Source organism: Bos indicus x Bos taurus, chromosome 11, assembly GCF_003369695.1.
Source record: "Bos indicus x Bos taurus breed Angus x Brahman F1 hybrid chromosome 11, Bos_hybrid_MaternalHap_v2.0, whole genome shotgun sequence".
Lineage (NCBI taxonomy): Eukaryota > Metazoa > Chordata > Mammalia > Artiodactyla > Bovidae > Bos > Bos indicus x Bos taurus.
In genome coordinates this window covers 46,224,950-46,246,372 of record NC_040086.1, presented here as the reverse complement: position 1 = coordinate 46,246,372, position 21,423 = coordinate 46,224,950, and the positions used below count along the sequence as shown (strand labels likewise).

At 43.9% G+C, this 21,423-nt stretch overlaps 1 protein-coding gene across 1 annotated transcript; it reads left to right on the top strand.

Annotated features, from left to right (window-relative positions):
• The first annotated feature begins 12,551 nt into the window (after positions 1-12,551).
• IL1B (interleukin 1 beta) lies at positions 12,552-21,094 on the top strand. Its single transcript, XM_027555462.1, has 7 exons — positions 12,552-12,632; positions 13,252-13,313; positions 14,058-14,106; positions 15,976-16,174; positions 16,955-17,116; positions 18,935-19,065; positions 20,013-21,094. Exons 2-7 carry the CDS (start codon positions 13,267-13,269, stop codon positions 20,223-20,225), a joined length of 801 nt encoding a protein of 266 aa, XP_027411263.1. The 5' UTR covers positions 12,552-12,632; positions 13,252-13,266; the 3' UTR covers positions 20,226-21,094.
• Positions 21,095-21,423: the final 329 nt, after the last annotated feature.

Below are 21,423 nucleotides of genomic sequence, written 5' to 3'. Positions count from 1 at the left end.
CAGCAGATGAATGGATGGAGAAGATGTGGTACATATGTACAATGGAATATTACTTGGCTGTAAAAAGGAAGGAAACTGAATCATTTGTAGAGATGTGGATGAACTTAGAGTTTGTCATATATGGTGAAGTCAGAAAGAAAAAAATACAGTATGTTAACACATATATGTGGAATCTAGAAAAAATGGTATGTGCATGCTAAGTTGCTTCAGTTGTGTCCGATTCTTTGCAAACCTATGAACCATAACCCACCAGGCTGCTCTGTCCATGAGATTCTCCAGGCAAGAAAACTGTAGTTGGTTTCCATGCCCTCCTTCAGGGAATCTTCCCGACACAGGGATCGAACCCACGTCTCTTATGTCTCCTGCATTGACAAGCAGGTTCTTTACCCTAGCGCCACCTGGGAAGCCCATAGAAAAAAATGGTATAGATGACCTTATTTGTAAAGCAGAAATAGAGATACAGATGTAGAGAACAGACATGTGGGCATGGGGGAAAAAGGGAGGATGGGGTGAACTAGGAGAGTAGGATTGAAATATATACACTACCATGTGTAAAATAGATAGCTAGTGGGAAGCTGCTCTATAGCACAAGGAGCTTAGCTCAGTGCTCTGTGATGACCTAGAGGGATGGGGTGAGAGGGACAGGGTGAGATAGGCCCAAGAGGGAGGGGATACATGTATACATATAGCTGACTCACTTCATTGTACAACAGAAACTAAAGAACACAGTAAAGCAATTATGCATGTGTTAGTCACTCAGTTGTGCCCAACTTTTTGCAAACTCATGGACTGTAACCCACCAGGCTCTTCTGTCCATGGGATTCTCCAGGCAAGAATACTGGAGTAGGTTGTCATTCCCTTCTCCAGGAGATCTTCCCAACCCAGAGATCGAACCTGCATTGCAGGCAGATTCTTTACCATCTGAGTCACCAGGGAAGCTCCAAAAGCAATTATACTCAAATAATGAAAAGAAAAAATAGTAACAGAGACAAGCAAATAAAACACAATGAAGGAGGTCTGCAGAGGGTGTTAGAGGCACATCAGAGGTAAGAAGGGTACCCACCACCCAACTTGGGAAGAGACTTGTCATGGAGGAGGCAAAGCATAAGCCTTAAGGACTAGGGTCTGGTCAAACTCCAAATAGGAGAAGGAGGTTTCAGGCCAGAAAGAACAGGTTGTACCAAAGCCCAGAAAGGTCATCACATTCAAGGGACTGCAAATAGTTTGGAAGGGCTGAAGCGTGGGCTCAGAGAGGAAAGCAGAAGACTCCATGATGGGACTTGTCTGCCCTGCTCAGGAGCGAGGACTCATCCACAAAGGGGATGGGAAGCCAAAGACAGGATTGAAACAAGGGCTTGGGTCCCAAATTTGTTTTGTGATCTCTGTGGCTGGTGTGTGGGGAATGGATGGATGGAATTTCCACGGCAGCAAGTGAACCAATTAGGACATGATTGAAATAACCTAGGTGAAAAGGGAGGAAGACTTGAACTGTAGTGAGGTATGGGGATGAAGAGAAATCTACAGACCCCAGGCATTTAGGAAGCACTCAAGAAAGACCCTTTCTATGAATCAATGGTGAATCATGAATGGAGGGATGGGTGAGTCCTTGGGTGGTGATGACCGGGATACTTTCTGATTGAATGACTTTTCCAGTGAGAGAGGAAGTGGGGAAGGGGAGTGGAGGGCTTCCTCTTTTTATTCTAAATATTTTTGAATTGTTTGAAAATCTTAAAATGAGCATATGTATTAACAAAGGGCTTCCTAGTTGGTGCTAGCGGTAAAGAACCCGTCTGCCAAGGCAGGAGATGTAAGAGAAACAGGTTCGATCCCTGTGTCAGGAAGATCCCCTGGAGAAGGGAATGGCAACCCACTCCAGTATTCTTGTCTGGAGAACTCCATGGACAGAGGATCCTGGCAGGCTACAGTCCACAGGGTTGCAAAGAGTCAGACACGACTGAAGCAACTTAACACACACATATATTAACAAAAATCCCAAGAAAGGTATTGGGATTTTTTAAATATTTATTCATTTATTTTTGGCTGTATTAGTTCTTGGTTGTCACATGTGGGCTCTCCAGTTGTGGTGTGCAGGCTCACTAGCTGCAAGGCATGTGGAATCTTAGCTCCCAGACCAAGGATCAAACCCACATATCCTACATTAGAAGGCAGATTCTTAACCACTGGACCACCAGGGAAGTCCCAGGGATATTGGGACTAGTACTAGCATATAACTTTCTGCCTGTGCACATCATCAATTAACCTTGATCATTTCTAGAACCACCATGTCAAACATCACTCTCTATAAAAACCTAATTTGAAAAACGGGTTCTCTGTGACAGTTCCACTGATGCTTTAAAGGGAGATGTTGAAAGATTTTCTAGCCTTCTAATATTAGGGTGAGAAAGAAACTCCACATCAGAGGTTGGTGAATTCTGTAATATCTATCCACTGTATTGAAGTTTGGGCAGAATTGTTATAACACCTTTATACAATCAGACTTCCTCGTTCAGTAATTAGGGGAGATAATCACCCGGAGTTTGGGTACTAGACTTAAGCAGTACAACCAATAAATCCTGAGTGACCTTGCTGAGAACTTCCTCTCCCAGAAAATAGAAAACTCAGTTCTAGCGAATTCGGAGAAAATGAGTCAAGAAGTGAAATTAAGTAAGCCATAGAAGGAAGTGGCCAAATCACCTTTGATTATGTAACAACCAGCGGGTAGAATACACAACAGAAAGTTTAGGAGAGATGCATTTTATCACAGATTTTAGGAGAGAAGTATTTTTTAGCATCATTTTTTTTTTAAGGCATAAGATTCCGGGGGTAGAAACCCTAAAGGGATTGTTTTGACAGTGCTATAGCAAAGTCTTAAGGAAAAAGGCTAGGACAGAGGAAATCAGGCAACACAGCAGCCAGAGCAGGTGAGAAAGTGAAGAGGAATAAGGAAGATACTCAGAAAAGAGAAGAGAGAACTGAGAACTCAGCTGGAAAGTACCTGTGCTGCCCTGAGAGAAGGAGAAAGACACAAACTCACACAATTTATCACAGATAGGAAAAGGAGGGAAGAGTCCACCCTAACCCTACTAGGCCAGTGTAGAAACACTTAGGGGAAAACACACGATCCGCCAGGATGACATTGTTTGCAATATAACCGAATTATTGAGAAAGGAGCCTAAAGATGGACACCATGGACATCACAGGAATGGGGCAAGAAGTGTTCACGACAATAAATTAAGTGGTTAAAAAAAAAAAAGAGGATCTAGTTTGGGTTCAGCAAACCCATATGTAAGTCATGATTTCAACACTTACTGGTTGTTTGGTCTTAGATAAATTACTTCTGTTAGCCTCAGTTTCCCTATAGGTGAAATGGATCAGTACTATTTACCTTTCTGAGCCATCAGGGAAGCTTAAAGGTAAATAGTGAAGATTAAATAAGATAATGAGATTAAGGTGACTGGTACTTCAGGTCAGTCACTCAGTTGTGTCCAACTCTTTGCGACCCCATGGACTGCAGCATGCCAAGCTTCCCTGTCCATCACCAGCTCCCGGAGCTTACTCAAACTCACGTCCATCGAGTTGGTGATGCCATCCAACCATCTCATCCTCTGTAGGTGCCCAATAAAAACAGCTTTTTTCCCGCTTGTTTTCACATTATCTTATTGAGTTATTGGGGCTTCCCTGGTGGCTCAGAGATTAAAGCATCTGTCTGCAATTCAGGAGACCTGGGTTCGATCCCTGGGTTGGGAAGTTCCCCTGGAGAAGGAAATGGCAACCCACTCCAGTATTCTTGCCTGGAGAATCCCATGGATGGAGGAGCCTGGTGGGCTACAGTCCACGGGGTTGCAAAGAGTCGGACACATTATCTTATTGAGTTATAGTTGCTATACCATATTATATGTTACAGGTGTACAGTAGACTGTCACAATTTTTGTAGGTTGTACTCCATTTATGGGCTTCTCTGGTGGCTCAGTGGTAAAGAATCCACCTGCGATGTGGGAGACTCGGGTTTGATCCCTGGGTCGGGAAGATCCCCTGGAGGAGGAAATGGCAACCCACTGCAGTATTCTTGCCTGGGAAATTCCAGGACAGAGGAGCCTGGCAGTCTATAATCCATGGGGTGGCAAAAGAGTCAGACATGACTGAGTGACTAAATGACAACAATAAACTCCATTTGTGGTTATTTATAAAATATTGGCTACATTCCCTGTGTTGTACAATATATCTTTGTAGCACATTTTATATCTAATAGCTTGTACCTCTTATTTCCCCACCCTTATACTGTCCCTCCCCCTTCATCTCTCCTCACTGGTAACCATTATTTTGTTCTCTATATTTGTGAATCTGCTTCTTTTTTTGCGATATTCACTAGTTTGCTTTTTTTTTTTTTTGGCCACACCATGCATCATGCGTGATCTTAGTTTACTGATCAGGGATCAAACCCACGCCCTCTGCAGTGGAAGTGTGGAATCTTAATCACTCGGTCACCCAGGAAGTCCAAGATTCCACATTTAATTGATTGTTAACAGTATTTGCCTTTCTCTATCTGACTTATTTCACTAAGCATTCAGTTTAGTTCAATTCAGTCGCTCAGTCATGTCCAACTCTGTGACTCCATGGACTGCAGCATGCCAGTCCTCCCTGTCCATCACCAACTCCCAGAGTTTACTCAAATTCATGTCCATTGAGTAGATGATGCCATGTAACCATCCCATCCTCTGTCGTCCCCTTCTCCTCCTGCCTTCAATCTTTTCCAGCATCAAGGTCTTTTCCAATGAGTCAGTTTTTTGCTTCAGGTGACCAAAGTATTGGAGTCTCAGCTTCAACATCAGTCCTTCCAGTGAACACCCAGGACTGATCTCCTTTAGGATGGACTGGTTGGATCTCCTTGCAGTCCAAGGGACTCTCAAGAGTCTTCTCCAACACCACAGTTCAAAAGTATCAATGCTTCGGCACTCAGTTTTCTTCACAGTCCAACTCTCACATCCATACACGACTACTAGAAAAACCATAGCCTTGACTAGACTGACCTTTGTTAGCAAAGTAATATATCTGCTTTTGAATATGCTCTCTAGGTTGGTCATAACTTTCCTTCCAAGGAGTAAGTGTCTTAATTTCATTGCTGCAGTCACCATCTGCAGCGATTTTGGAGCCCCAAAAAATAAAGTCTGACACTGTTTCCACTGTTTTCCCCATCTATTTGCCATGAACTGATGGGACCAGATGCCATGATCTTAGTTTTCTGAATGTTGAGCTTTAAACCAACTTTTTCACTCTCCTCTTTCACTTTCATCAAGAGGCTCTTTAGTTTTTCTTCACTTTCTGCCATAATGGTGTCATCTGCATATCTGAGGTTATTGAATTTCTCCCAGCAATCTTGATTCCAGCTTGTGCTTCATCCAGCCAAGCATTTCTCATGATGTACTCTGCATATAAGTTAAATAAGCAGGGTGACAATATACAGCCTTGACTGTACTCCTTTTCCTATTTGGAACCAGTCTGTTGTTCCATGTCCAGTTCTAACTGGTGCTCCCTGACCTGCATACAGATTTCTCAAGAGGCAGGTCAGGTGGTCTCGTATTCCCATCTCTTTCAGAATTTTCCACAGTTTATTGTGATCCACACAGTCAAAGGCTTTGGCATAGTCAATAAAGCAGAAATAGATGTTTTTCTGGAACTCTCTTGCTTTTTCTATGATCCAGCAGATGTTAGCAATTTGATCTCTGGCTCCTCTGCCTTTTCTAAATCCAGCTTGAACATCTGGAAGTTCACAGTTCACATACTAAGCATAATACCCTCCAAATCCATGCCTGTTGTTGCAAATGGTAAAATTTCATTCTTACTATGGCTGAGTGATATTTCATTGTGTACATGCACCACATCTTCAGTATCCATTCATCTGCTGATGGACCCTTAGGTTGCTTCCACATCTTGGCAACTGTAAATAATTCAGCTAATGAACACTGAGGCTGTGTATCTTTTCAAATTACTGTTTTGTTCGTTTCAGATATATACCCAGGAGTGGAATTGCTGGGTCAGTTTTATTTTTAGTTTTTTAAGAAACCACACTGTTTTCTGTAGTGGCTAAACCAATTTACACTCCTACCAATGGTAAAAGTATCCCCATTTCTCCCTATCATTGCTAATATTTGTTATTTGTTTTCTCTTTGTGCAGTAAGCCAGGCTTTCTTCCTGCAAACCTATCTCCTGGCATCTTTGGTGATACCATTCTGACCCGTGTGAGGTGATATCTCACTGTGGTTTTGATTTGCATTTCTCTGATGATTAGTTGTATTGCCTGTTGGCCATCTGTATTCCCTCTTTGGAAAAATATCTGTTTAGATCTTCTGCCCACATTTTAATCCAGTTGTTTGTTTTTTTGGACCTTGAGTTATATGAGAAAGGACAGCTTTTTTAAAGTACTATCTCTAAGTTTGCATACAATAAAAATGGTGTAATACAATGGTATGTGACAGGGACACGCACCCTTCAGTCTACAGGCCATAGCCAGTTAAGCCCATCTGTTTACATATTACCCATGGCTGCTTTCTCACAACGATGGTTGAGTTGAGTGGTGCAACAAAGCCTAAAATACTTGATACCTGGCTCTTTCTACAGAATGTTTCCAGACCCCTGGTATAAGTTGTATCAGAGTGTTATGTTTATGGCCAGCTCTCCTATACCCATTATGCGTGCAAAGAGATATAAACACAAAGTCCTTGGTAACCATCTCACCCACCCACGGTTTTTCTGCTAGATCTAAAGGAAGGGCAAGTTTTCACTGGGTTCTCAGAGGTGAAATAAGATCTCAGCCTATAGAGAGAGTCCACTGGAGACCATATACCTCACTGAATTGCTCCTCCTGCTTAAATATCTAAGCCCTCCTTGTTCTAGATCTGGAGAGAGGATGGAGCATTCCTGGAGTCTGTCCCCTCTATAAGTACTTGGGTTCAAGGGGGCAGGAAGCAGACCCAACTAAGATGATGCTCTGAGAAGAACAGAGGTCTCAAACCTAAAAATCAGACTTCCCAGTCCTAAATAATACCCAGTGAGCGACTTCACTTTCACTTTTCACTTTCATGCACTGGAAAAGGAAATAGCAACCCACTCCAGTGTTCTTGCCTGGAAAATCCCAGGGACGGGGGAGCCTGGTGGGCTGCTGTCTATGGGGTCGCACAGAGTCGGACACGACTGAAGCGACTTAGCAGCAGCAGCAGAAGGAAAAGGAGTCATGTATCCATGGTGACAAGTGTGGCTATATAGGACATTGTTTACACTTTCGGATACCAGAAAGATCTACAGAAATAATGGAAGGAAAATGACAGACTCTTAGGAACAATATTAGGAAGTCAATGCTGAGGATGAGAAGGGACTTGGGGAAGATGGTAGGGTTGGTCATGGCCTCCAACATAGAGCAGACATCACTACATGTATCATGACAATATAAGAACTAACCCATGATTATTTTGCCTGTCTTCTTGTTCAAACTGAGTGAAGACCATTTGGGTGAGACCAACCTTATTAAGAGAGGCTAGATGCCCAAGATGAGGCATAAAATGATACCAAGGCACACGCTGCTCTAAGTAAGGCCAGTCCTGTTTCAGAGGAATGACTCGGCAGGGTAGCGGGCAATTTTGATATGAGAAGAGCTTGGGTGACTCAACAGCTGAAGAATCTCCGAAGAGCTGAAGCTCCCTATGACATCCAGGCTTGCCAATCTCCCACTTCTGCTTGGTCCATTCCCAGGCATCTCCATCCCCATCATCATCACTCTTCCAGGCCCTCCCTCTGTGCAGCTACATCTGTAATGAGATGTTTTCTGCTTATTGGGGACCGGAAGGAAGTGCTGGGGCCTGAGTCGTCCTCCTGGAAAGACTGTTTTTAATACAGGCATTGTGCAATCTGTGAACTTGACACAATAAGAGGTTTCACTTCCTGAGATGGACAGGATGCTGCCAGGTTTTGTGTCCAGGCCACAGGGCTGGGATGAGACAGGGCAGAACTGTAGAGATTATTACGTCAAGGGGCATTGCCCCACGGCTCCAAAATTTCCCTTGAACAGAAAGAATGAGGGCTCATGCACCCTGGATACTGATGGATGAAGAAGATGGAGAAGTAATCTTATTCCTGACCTCTATCTCAAGTCCCAGAAACAGAACGGATTCATTCAGAAATGATGCTTGAGTCCCTTGCCTACTTCTCTTACTGCCGCTGGTTTTCGTCTTCCTTCACTTGGCTTCTAATCACATCACCAATTCTGATTCTCTGTCAGGAGAACCCACAGAACTACCAGACCACCAGGTCCCCAGCATAAAGAGTCTGAGGAAGTCGGTAGTTCTTTCAATGAGACTTGAGGACCAAGAGTTCATTTCCAGAGTGGATCCTATGATGGCAAAACAGAGTCTGCAGAACCAGACCTCCACTTTTATGAGGGCTTAGACTTAGGAAATGACTACAGATCCCCAAACCCACAAGAAAGGGATGTATTGAACAGGTTGCAACTTTTAGATTCCATGTGGAACATACAACATTCCAAAGATAGGTTTCTTGCATCTGCCTTCCTGATATCAAGATTTGTTGTGATTGTTGTTTAGTCACTAAGTCATGTCTGACTCTTTTGTGACCCCAAGGACTGTACCCCTCCAGGCTCTGCTGTCCATGAGATTTCCCAGGGAAGAATACTGGAATGGCTTGCCATTTCCTCCTCTAGGGGATCTTCCCAAACCAAGGATCAAACCCATGTCTCCTGCATTAGCAGACAGATTCTTTACCCCTGAGCCTCCTGGGAGGCTCAATATCAAGATACTAGGGGCCCAATCAGAAGGCTGGCTGGTGAAACCATTATATGATCCTTGCCCATGGGAAAGTCTATTTCCCTCCTGCCTGCAAAAGTCAAAAACTGTCTCCCATGAACCATGCTGAGCAAAGTTTTACTGCCAGAACTTGCACATCACAGTGTGCTTGTCCCGGCTCTGAGAGTTCACAAGCTCCTAAAGGAACCTGGTAAGTGAGCCAGGTTCCGATTCAGTGCTATAAGTGCTATAGGGTTTCCCTGGTGGCTCAGTGGTAATTTTGCCTGCCACTGCAGAAGACACAGGTTCAATCCCTGATCCAGGAAGATCCTACATGACACGAAGCAACTGAATCCGTGAGCCACAACTACTGAACCTGTGCTCTAGAGCCTGGGAACTCCAACTACTGAGCCGGTGTGCTGCAACTACTTAAGCCCGAGTTCCCTAGAGCCTGTGCTCTGCAACAAGAGAAGCCTGTGCACCAAATCTAGAGAATAGTCCCTGCTGGCCAAAGCTAGAGAAAGCCTATGCACAGCGATGAAGATCCAACACAACCAAAAATAAATACATAATAAATTATTTTTTAAATGTGCTATAATATAGGTGACAAAGGGGGTAGAGAAGGCATCGTTCTGAGACTCCAAGCACTAGTTTTGACCTGATTATTCATTCATTCATTCTTCCAGCGCTACCCTGGAGCAGTACCCAGGCAGGCATGCTTCTGATGTCTGAGTTAAACAAAGTCTGGTGCAAAATAGAAATAAAGAAAACAGTGCCATTTACAATAGCATCAAAAGCAACAAAATACTTAGAAATAAATTTCTAAGAAGGTGAAAAGACCTGTACACTGAAAATTATAACACATTGATAAAAGAATCAAAGACATGAGTAAAGGGAAAGATATCCCATGTTTTGAACTAGAATAACTAATATCTTTTTTCTTTTTTAAAATGTATTTTATTTTTAATTAGAGGATAATTATTTTACAGTGTCATGATGGTTCTGCTAGACATCAACATGAATCAGCCATAGGTATACATATATCCCCTTCCTCTTGAACTTCCCTCCCACCTCCATCCCCATCACACCCCTCTAGGTTGTCCATACTACCTAAAGCCACCTATAAATTCACCACAATTCCTATCAAAATTCCAACAGCATATTTCACAGAAACAGAAAAACAACTCAAAAATGTGTATGGAATCTCCAAAGACATTGAATAGCCAAAACAATCTTAAAAACAACAAAGCTGAAGGTATCACACTTTCTGATTTCAGACTATATTACAAAGATACATATCTCAATTTAGAGATATATAACACACACAGAGTCGGACACGACTGAAGTGACTTAGCAGCAGCAACATGTATATAAAAGAATATTATTTAGCCATAAAAAAATAAAAGGAGAAAATCTTATCTTTTTGACAACACAGATGAACTTGAGGGGCATTATGCAAAGCGAAATACGTCAGAGAAATACAAAAGCTATAGATCTCACCTATACATGGAATCTTAAAAAAAATAAAATAAAAGCAAAGCTCATAGGAACAGAGAAAAGAATAGCGGTTGCCAAGGGCTAGGGGGTGAGAGAAATGGGAGATGTTGGTCAAAGAGTATGTATGATACTTTCAGTTTTAAGATAGCTAAGTTCTGGGAATCTAATGTACAGTATAGTGGTTATTATTAACTATACTGTATTACGTATCAGTATAGTTAATAATAATCACTAAACTGTACATTAGATTCCCAGAACTTAGCTATCTATACTGTATTACGTATCACGGAGAAGGCAATGGCACCCAACTCCAGTACTCTTGCCTGGAAAATCCCATGAACGGAGGAGCCTGGTAGGCTGCAGTCCATGGGGTTGCTAAGAGTCGGACATGACTGAGCAACTTCACTTTCACTTTTCACTTTCCTGCATTGGAGAAGGAAATGGCAACCCACTCCAGTGTTCTTGCTTGGAGAATCCCAGGGACGGGAGAGCCTGGTGGGCTGCCGTCTGTGGGGTTGCACAGAGTTGGACACGACTGAAGCAACTTAGCAGCATTACGTATCATGTGGGCTTCCCTGGTGGTTCAGGTGGTAAAGAATCCACCTGCAATGTGGGAGACCTGGGTTCGATCCCTGGGTAGGGAAGATCCCCTGCAGAAAGGAATGGCAACTCACTCCAGTATTCTTGCCTGGGAAATCCCATGGACAGAGGAGCCTGGTGAGCTACAATCCATGGGGTTACACGACTGAGCAATTAACACTGTACTGCACTGTATCATATAGCTGAAAGTTGCTAAGAAGGTAAATCATAAATGTTCTCAACACCATGTGTATATATATGTATATATATACACATATAGTACATATGTGTATATATGTATAAGTTTATGAATGGTTAAACTTTTTGCTATATGTGTATATATATATATATATACTCACCCATATATATATATAAAGTCATCAACTTGTATACCTTGTGCTGTACTTAGTTACTCAATCATGTCTGACTCTTTGCAACCCCATGGACTGTAGCCCACCAGGCTCTTCTGTCCATGGAATTTTCCAGGCAAGAATACTGGAATGAGTTGCCATTTCCTTCTCCAGGGGATCTTCCCAATCCAGGGATCGAAACTACATCTCCTGCATCTCCTGAATTGCAGGTGGATTATTTACCTCTGAGCCATTGAGGAAGCCCCTGTTGAACACCTTAAACTTATACAAGGTTAATGTAAATAGCATTGCAATAAAACTAGAGGAAAAAAAAGGTCTAATGTCTAATAACTCTTGGAGCTACCAACAGATATAGTCTCAGCTGAATATTTTTATTTAGAAATTTTTTGCTTCTCAGACTTAACAGAAAAAAAAAATTCTGTTAGGCATAAACCATCTCTGCAGTTTTTTTTGTAGCCCCACCATGAGGCATGCGGGATCTCAGTTCCCCAACCAAGGATCAAACCTAACCCCGTTGCAGTAGAAGCGCAGAGTCTTAATCACTGTTCTTCCAGAAAAGACCCCAACGTCTCTGCATTTTAAAAAGGGAATGTGATTATGAAACTTATTCACAATCTTTTCAAACAGGTTCTCAATCCAGGTTCATTTCACTGTCCAACAAATATTAATGTTGATTCCATATGCAATTGGCTAGGATACCAGCACCTGGTCAGAATGGGTTGGATGAGCTTGTCTCCAAGGTTCCCCCAGCTCCATCTGAAGCCTGCATCCCTGCACAACTGTGTTTTCCCTGCCTCATCCTAGCAAGATCAAATGCCTCCCCAGAGGCTTCAGTAATTGACCCAGAGCCTTCAAGGTAGAAAACAGCATGATGGGTTCAGAATTCACAGGGTTACTGTCACTTCCCTATGCTCACTTATTCATCTCCAAGTGAGAAGTTTCCTAAACTTAAGTGCAAGGAGTGAGCGAGGAAGCAATTTTGTGCGTGTGCCTGTGTGTGTCCTCCACTTTGTCCCCGGAGATCCGAAATTAAAACATCCTTCTTACCTAGGAAAACCCGCTATTTTGGTTTCACATCATCTGCACAAAAGTTGTCAGAAAAACCAACATATATTTGCATGATGACACATTTGCAAGGATGTGTCACAGTTGGCTATCACTTGCCCTCCCAAGGACTGGAGAATTATTTCTCTCCCAGGAGTTACCATCAATCCTTTTTTTTTTTTTTTAACTTGGTTGCGAAATCAGTTAACCAAAGGGGAAATCTCTCAGCTCTCCACTTCTGCTTTTGAAGGCCATAAAATAGGTAGGAGAGACCAGCAGACAGTATACCCGCTTGGAGGCACAGCAAGCCACCCAGGGATCCTATTCTCTCCAGCCAACCTTCATTGCCCAGGTACCACTTTAATTCTTCCTTCTGACTAGGTCTTAAAGGAGTCTCTCTCTCTCTTTTTTTCTGTCTTCCTCCCTCTCTCTTCTCTTCCTTCTCTGCCTGACAGCTGGGCTTTCTGCAAAACTGCCAGCTATGTTATAATACCATAACTTGCAAAATAATAGGGGAATTAATACCACTTATCTAGCAGCTGGCATCTGAGAGCTCAGGATCCTACCTCTCCCCCAGATCACCTAAGAGATCCGCTCCTGGTTTGGGCTTGGTTTAGCAAATGCTTTACTCTGGACCCCTGTGGCTCAGCTTGTAAAGAATCCGCCTACAATGTAGGAGACCTGGGTTTGATCCCTGGTTTGGGAAGATGCCCTGGAGAAGGGAAAGACTACCCACCTACCCACTCCAGTATTCTGGCCTTAAGAATTGCAAAGAGTCAGACACAGCTGAGTGACTTTCACTTACTCTGAACCCAAAGGATGACTTTCGTGCATTCACTCATTCATTTGAAAATGGCTTCTTTGCTTGCCTGCCAGGTACAAGATGCTGAGGGCAATTCACATGTGAAGAAGGCAGCCCTCGTGGGGACTGGCATGGCAAATGGTCACTCATTTTTCTCCTCTTTGCACAGGTTTCTGAAACAGCCATGGCAACCGTACCTGAACCCATCAACGAAATGATGGCTTACTACAGGTCAGTGGGAAAATTGATACCAATTGTGTTAGCAGGGCTTTCCTCTCAAGAGTGGATTTTTATATGTGCTTAGAGACCAGATTCGTCTCCCAAACTGCCTCTTACAGTGGCAAGCAGGGTTCCAAGTCAACCTGGTTTAAGGACTGATGTCCCACTGCAAGTCCAGCCATGGTACCCCTAGGCCACCCAGATGCTGCTTCAGGGCTTCCTGCAAATGGAAACAGGAAAGAAAGGTTCCAAGTGGACAATCCAGGGGATCCCTTGGCAGATTTGGCTTAACTGAGAAGGAAAGCTCAGATTTTCACCGGGCTGGAAGTTAGGTCTCAGGATACAACAGAGAGCTCAGACAGCAATGGATACCTACTCTCCTCCTGTGCTGTCCCATGTATATTACCATGGCAACTACCTGCTTCAGGCAGCCCTAAGGAACATGTTGTTTGCAGTTTACTATTGCCCAGCTTCCCAGGTGGCTCAGTGGGTAAAGAATCTGCCTGCAACCCAGGAGATGCAGCAGACATGGGTTCGATCCCTGGGTCCAGAAGATGCCCTGGACAAGGGCATGGCAATACTCCAGTATTCTTGCCTGGAAAATCCCATGGACAGAGGAGCCACAGGATCACAAAGAGTCAGACACAACTGAAGCAACTTAGCACACATGCATTGATGGTGAAGATTATCAACAGGGAAGAAAAGCTAATCTTGTCCAGGAGATGAAATTGAGCAATCTTTCTGTTTTTATTACAGTGACGAGAATGAGCTGTTATTTGAGGCTGATGACCCTAAACAGATGAAGGTGAGTCTATGGGCTTTGATCCCAACATGTTGAGGGGCTCTGACAGAGGAAAGACTCAAGGGAAGTGTTCTGGGCCGGCTTGTTCCTATGGAATTTTGTGATAAAATGACTTTATCCTCTTCCAGTGAGACAAATGGAAGCTGGCCACTCTGCAACTCCCATGCCACCAGTGTTTCACTGAGGCTTGGTGATGCTGGCCATGCTTGCAGAGGCTTTTAGAAGGGGAATTTAAGTAGAGATAGTGCTTGTTGTCTCTTCCAAGCAAATTTAATTCTTCTTTTAGGAGAGGTGTTCAGCTCTAAAAGTGATGAAGTTACATTAATCACTTGAACTGAACCTGACCCAGAGATGATAACCTTGAGAATGAATATGTCTGCCTCCTTTAAGGGTGGGATTGTTTTTTGCTCCCTGAAGTGGAGCTTAAGGACAACAAGTCATGATGTAAACAAAAAGTTGAGTTTGGGAGTTACGAGAAAATTATTCACTTGCTGTTGGATCTTGAGCAAGTCATTTTACCCCTTTGATGCTAGTCTGAATAATAAGGGTCATAAGCAGGATGATGTCCGAGACCCTAGCATCCTGCAACCCTTGGCTCTGAGATATTACCAGCAGGAGCTAAGTTTATCTAGCAGAGGAGTGTTTCTTTGTGTGTGTGTGCTCACTCACTCAGTAGTGTCAGATGCTTTGTGACCCAGAGAGCATTGTTGACCCTCCAGCTGTCCCTCCTCTTCTGTAAATGTAATAACTCCTGTAATCTAATAACTCTCTCAGGTAGTTCAGCCATCAGCCGAGCTAGCACAGTTGTACCAATTAGCAGGCAGCTGTTCTCTCAGATGTTTTTAGTTCGTGACAACCTCCTCCAGCCTTATCAAGCATTCCTGTCTTGCTGAAAGTTCCTTTCTTTAAAGACTTTAAAACCAGCACAACTGGTTTTCTCCAGCCCTAGATGGAGCCCAGTTTCTCTGTCCAGCCCTCCCTCCCACAGTCTCTTGCAGCATTCTGGCTCTCTCTCCTGGGGCCTCTGCTCTGGGCAGAATGTCCCTCCCACTCAGCTTTCCTCTGTGTTGTTACAGGTCTCTTGAGCTGTCCTTCAAACTTTTAAACCATTATCATGCCTTGCAAGCAACTTCAGTTAAGGCTTAATGCAGTTAGTTAAACAGTTTCTCTGAATTGAGGAACTATTTCATAATAGTAACCACTTTTTTGCAGGATGGTTATGAGACAGCATTTGAGAAAAAGGTTGTATAGAACATTGTTGATTGGGCAGAGGCATATTGAAAATCTGATCATCATAGCCCTGAAAAATGAAATACATAACGTTGGTGCATTAGGCTTCCAAAAAGATAAATAGTGTTAGAAGGTATAAGTTTATGGTTAGGTGGAGCATGTGTAAGAAAAGATAAGGTAAGAATGGATTTATTCTAGAAGAGTGTTGTATACTGCATTAGAAAGCTTACATTATGGTTTAGGGTCTGCCTCTCACTGGCCGCTGTTTTTGGATAAGCCACTTAACCTCTCTGGGTTGCAGAGAGATGAAAGTTTATCTTTAGAAGCTCTGTTATCTCTTCCTTGGGCTTCCCAGGTGGCTCAGTGGTAAAGAATCTGCCCACCAATGCAGGAGACGCAGTGGGTTAGATCCCTGGGTCCAGAAGACTCCCTGGAGGAGAAAATGGCAACCCACTTTAGTATTCTTGCCTGCAGAATCCCATGGACAGAGGAGCCTGGCTACAGCCCATGGGGTCTCTGAGTGTCGGACATGACTGAGTGGCTGAGCACGCATGAATCTCCTCCTTCCTCCTCTCTCGTGTCAAAACAGGAGTTGTCTGGCCCAACCACCTTCCCACGCTGACTTCTTTGGTCTCTTCACAGAGCTGCATCCAACACCTGGACCTCGGTTCCATGGGAGATGGAAACATCCAGCTGCAGATTTCTCACCAGTTCTACAACAAAAGCTTCAGGCAGGTGGTGTCGGTCATTGTGGCCATGGAGAAGCTGAGGAACAGTGCCTACGCACATGTCTTCCATGATGATGACCTGAGGAGCATCCTTTCATTCATCTTTGAAGAAGGTACCTAATGAGAGCTGAGGGCAGACATGAGATCGCTGGTCATTTCCTTCTCAGAGGCCATAACCCAACAGCTAACACCCCCCAACCCCCGAGGCTGAAACCCTTTAAAAGTAGAGGGCCCAGTAATGAGAGGAAAACAGAGACACCTAGAAGCTCAGTTAATCATCTCTTCAGTTGAAACCAGTCTTTTTTTGTTTTGTTTTCCATCAGATTGATTTGCTCCCTTAAAAGACTTTTTAAGGAATTCTTCCTTAATGAAATAATGATGTAACTGGCTAATCATGCTATGCATCCTAAAATTATGGAAGCTTTTCTCGAATTTACAGACTTGCATAAAATGGTACCCAAAATGTTACATTTCAATACACTACTGTATAGAATCCAACTTGGTGATGGTTTCACTCTCCTTTTTAGTTGTTGAAACTATTCTTAAAATAGGACCTTGATAACTACTCATATTTGCAAAGCAGCCAGTCATTCTGTATGCTTTCATTTATATTATATCCTGTGAATCTCAGGATGTCCTTGTTCGGCCACATCTGTTGCCACCACCATTTTACATAAGTGACTCCATGGCTCATCCACGGCAAGTAATAGAGCTGAAGTTTGAACCTACGTCTTAGGGTGCCAGGCGCAGTGTTCTGACCCACCCCAACCTCCTCTCCACTGATGTAATCGAGCATCAGCTAGGCATGCTCAGATGTCCTCCAAGGAAACAAATTCTGCCTCCCATAATCACCTGGGAATCTCCCTAAACAAGATCTGTGCTCCACATTTCAGAGCCTGTCATCTTCGAAACGTCCTCCGACGAGTTTCTGTGTGACGCACCCGTGCAGTCAATAAAGTGCAAACTCCAGGACAGAGAGCAAAAATCCCTGGTGCTGGCTAGCCCATGTGTGCTGAAGGCTCTCCACCTCCTCTCACAGGAAATGAACCGAGAAGGTACCTGGGGACTTTGTCTCTTTTCTTGGCCTCCTCGTTGCTTGCTAATTCTCTACATTTTCAACAGAGCAGACCCATTAAGGAAAATGATCCATGGCAGTGAAATAGCATATAATAAAGAACATGCTGGGGCTTCCCAGATGGCTCAATGGTAAAGAATCTGCCTGTCAATGCAGGATACATAGGTTCAATCCCTGGATCAGGAAGATCCTCTGGAGAAGGAAATGGAAACCCACTCCAGTATTCTTGCCTGGGAAATTCCATGACCTAGAGGGCTATAGTCAAGGGGATATGATTTAGCAACTAAATAACAACAACAATAATGAAGGACATGCAAACGTTTTGTTTGGATTCTAGTGATGAGACCACATTGAGTCCCTTAGTACGTTCATTTTTCAGCAACAGAGGTGACTCTGAGAAATTAGACTGCTCCAGCAAGCCCAGGACCACTGCCCAGCCAAGTCATTTAATGGCAGTGCTTCTGTTAGAAAGAGGTCATTTGATGGACATGACCTAACTGCCTGTGGGTTCTTTCTTCCGGTTTTTGGGGTTGAAACTAGAATGGTGAGGAGATAATTTGTCCCTCCTCATTCTCAACCCTGCCCCCTTACCCCTAACATCCTTCCCATCCAAAACCAGATGGTTCCTTAGAGGGAAACCTAACTGACAAGCAGGAACTTATATCTCTCTACTGTCACTGGCAACCTTTTTATTTTTATTTTTAAATTTTTCTTTATTTTTGGCTGTGTGGGTTTTTGTTGCTGTGAGGGCTTTTCTCTACTTGTGATGAGCTGGGGCTACTCTCTAGCTGTGGTGCATTGGATTCTCATTGCAGTGACTTCTCTTGCTGTGGAGCATGGGCTCTAGGGTGAGGGGGCTTCAGTAGATGGCTCATGGGCTCTAGAGTACAGTGTCAGTAGCTGTGACGCACAGGCTTACTTGCTCTGTGGCATGTGGGATCTCCCCAGACCAGAGATCGAACCCGTGTCTCCTACACTGGCAGGCAGATTCTTTACCATTGAGCCACCAGGCAAGCCCATGTCACTGGCATTGCTTCAAGTCCAGGGGTGGCCCACGGGTTGCAGGAATCTGTCTGGCACTTTGCCACTGTGGCTGAACCCTGTATGCAGGGGCGTAACCAAGAGGGCAGCTGAAAGGAGCAGCCAGACTGTTCTCTTCAAAGGGTGTTGACCTTGAAGAGAGGCATCCCTGAGGGAAAGCATCCTGGTTTCAACCAAGCCAAGACAACCCTGTTTCTTTAGAACAGCGTTCTGAGCATGACCTTCGGGCCTCTAAGTGAGACAGCTATAACTAAGGAAGACTAAAAATGCATGTCTTTTCTTTGGAACCCCTTTTCCCAGCTAAGCTTCTCCTTTCCCAGGTTCTTCCCACTTTCCTGTTTATAGTCTTGAAATAGATCCATGACCAGTGTCTTTCAGGAGCCCAGCTTTATCTCTTTTCTCAATTTTCATGTTGATCATACTGTTCTGTTCTTGTGGATCAGTCAGGGACATGAGAGCTTTCTCCTATTTTTAAAAATTAGACCCCCTGATTTTTCATTGCCACTATGATGAGTCTCTGAGAAGCCCCCAGACCATTTGAGGGAAACACCTGTTTCAAGAAACTGAAGCTGCTATGATCTGTGGGATTACCCTATCTGTTAGGCTGTAGGAACCTCAGTGTGGGTTGCCATAAGAACCTCAGTGTGGGTTCCCACAGAGGATGCTATACTGTATGAGTCTTGGGCTTGGGGTCCAGGGATTGGGCTGACCCTGCAGTGCCATATCCCTGACCACAAGACCCTTCTCCTCTCCCCAGTGGTGTTCTGCATGAGCTTTGTGCAAGGAGAGGAAAGAGACAACAAGATTCCTGTGGCCTTGGGTATCAAGGACAAGAATCTATACCTGTCTTGTGTGAAAAAAGGTGATACGCCCACCCTGCAGCTGGAGGTGAGTGAATACCAGGGGCTGAAGGCCCTTCTCAGGCTTTTCTGGGGCATCCCTAGCCATCACTTACTTCACAGACAACTAACTTTCCTCCTTCCCCAGAACCTCTGGGAGTAGATCTACATGATAATTTTGCATAAATGGAAATCAATTTAATGTAAGTGTCAAATGCATGTAGCTTTCACTCCCATAACACAAAAAGTAAATTATTCTGCAGATTTTTTTCCATCTTGCCACCAAACAGATTATACATTGTTAGAGTTCCTCCATTTGATGGGACTTCCGTGGTGGCTCAGAGGTAAAGAATCTGCCTGTAAACGCAAGAGATTCCAATTAGACCTCTGCGTCGGGAAGAAACCCTGGAGTAGGAAATGGCAACTCACTCCAGTATTCTTGCCTGGAAATGCTATGGACAGAGGAGCCTGGTGGGTTACAGTCCATGGGATCACATAAGAGTCGGACACTTCTGAGTGACTAAACAACAACCACCATTTGATAGATGACACTTTGAGGACTTAATCGGTTCAAGGGACCAGTCACTGCCATCTCCACTGCACTCCCAAAACCACACCTCCTTTTCCCACCAGTTTTCCCAGCAAAAATTTCATGTCCAACTTGAAGTCATTCTAGCCAGAGCCATGAGGAAAAACACAGGATAAGTCCCTGGAAACTAGCTACACCTAGAAGCTTTTACCTAATTTTCACTTTTGAAAATATTTCCACCTATATTATACACACTAGCATTTGATGCTAAGTTTCAGAGAAGGATAAGTGTGCCTTCTGTCACCGCACAGAAGGCCGGGGTCACAAAGACAACTCAGGAGTCTGGCTCCTGGACCCGAGCCCTGCTGATCCATTTTTAAATGACCCAGAGAACAACTTTGTCCAGACCAGGGTAGAATGTCTTTGCCCTTTCCTTCTTAAAGATGTTTATTTCTGTTTTGCTGCAGGAAGTAGACCCCAAAGTCTACCCCAAGAGGAATATGGAAAAGCGCTTTGTCTTCTACAAGACAGAAATCAAGAATACAGTTGAATTTGAGTCTGTCCTGTACCCTAACTGGTACATCAGCACTTCTCAAATCGAAGAAAGGCCCGTCTTCCTGGGACATTTTCGAGGTGGCCAGGATATAACTGACTTCAGAATGGAAACCCTCTCTCCCTAAAGAAAGCCATACCCAGGGAGTCCACGTGGGCTGAATAACCCCGAGGACTGGCAGAAGGGAAGGGAAGAATGTAGCTGCAGCCTGAACTTCACTGTTGTCTGATCCATGCCCGACTGCCTTCCCTGCATTAGTGCTTAGAGATCTCCCCACGGCCAGGAGGAACAATCCCCTCCTCCCAGAGCCCATCCTCAGACCCCATCCACTGAGCCACCCCTCTCTCACTTCTACTCACTCAAAGCCAGCCTGGCAAAAACCATGGCACACTAGTTTCAAAGAAATCCTCTGTCCTTTGCACCCAGCTTCTGATGAGCAACCACTTAACTATTTATTTATTTATTTATTGATGTGTTAGTCTATTTAATTTAGTTCCAGGGGGCCTAGAAGCAGGCGCATCTGTGAAAAATCCTAGCCTTCAATAACTGTGGAACCAATTTCCTTTGGGTTAGAGTGCCATCCTTCTGTCAAGTCCTTTCACCAAGCCTGAAAGTATACAAGCTCAGATTATTTAAATAGAATTATTTATAAATAGCGGAGAAGGCAATGGCACCCCACTCCAGTACTCTTGCCTGGAAAATCCCATGGATGGAGGAGCTTGGTAGGCTGCGGTCCATGGGGTCGCTAAGAGTCGGACACGACTAGGCGACTTCACTTTCACTTTTCACTTTCATGCATTGGAGAAGGAAATGGCAACCTACTCCAGTGTTCTTGCCTGGAGAATCCTGGGGACGGGGGAGCCTGGTAGGCTACCGTCTATGGGGTCACACAGAGTCGGACACGACTGAAGTGACTTAGCATAGCATAGCATTTATGAATAGGGAAGAATGATCAGATTGTTCAATGATTTTGAAATAAATTTCACTGAAAACAAATGTTTTTTCCACATGGTCATTGACTTTTCTTGGATCTGATGTAGAAGAGTAAAGATGAATGGAGTCATGAGCGATCTCCTTGGGGAATTAGAAACCCACTCCTCATCACTGAATGCAAAGCACTTAGGAACATCACTGGCCAGCAAAGACCAGCTTGAACACCCTTCCCTTTCACTTCTGTTATTCAACAAAAGTATATATGGCACACAAGTTTCCTCTGAAAAACAGGATCAGCTAAAGTATTATAGGGAGTAAGGGCTGGTGGTAACAGCTGCCAAGTGTTTCTCTATTCATTTATTCAACAAAAACATCTTAAGCCAGTGTTATGT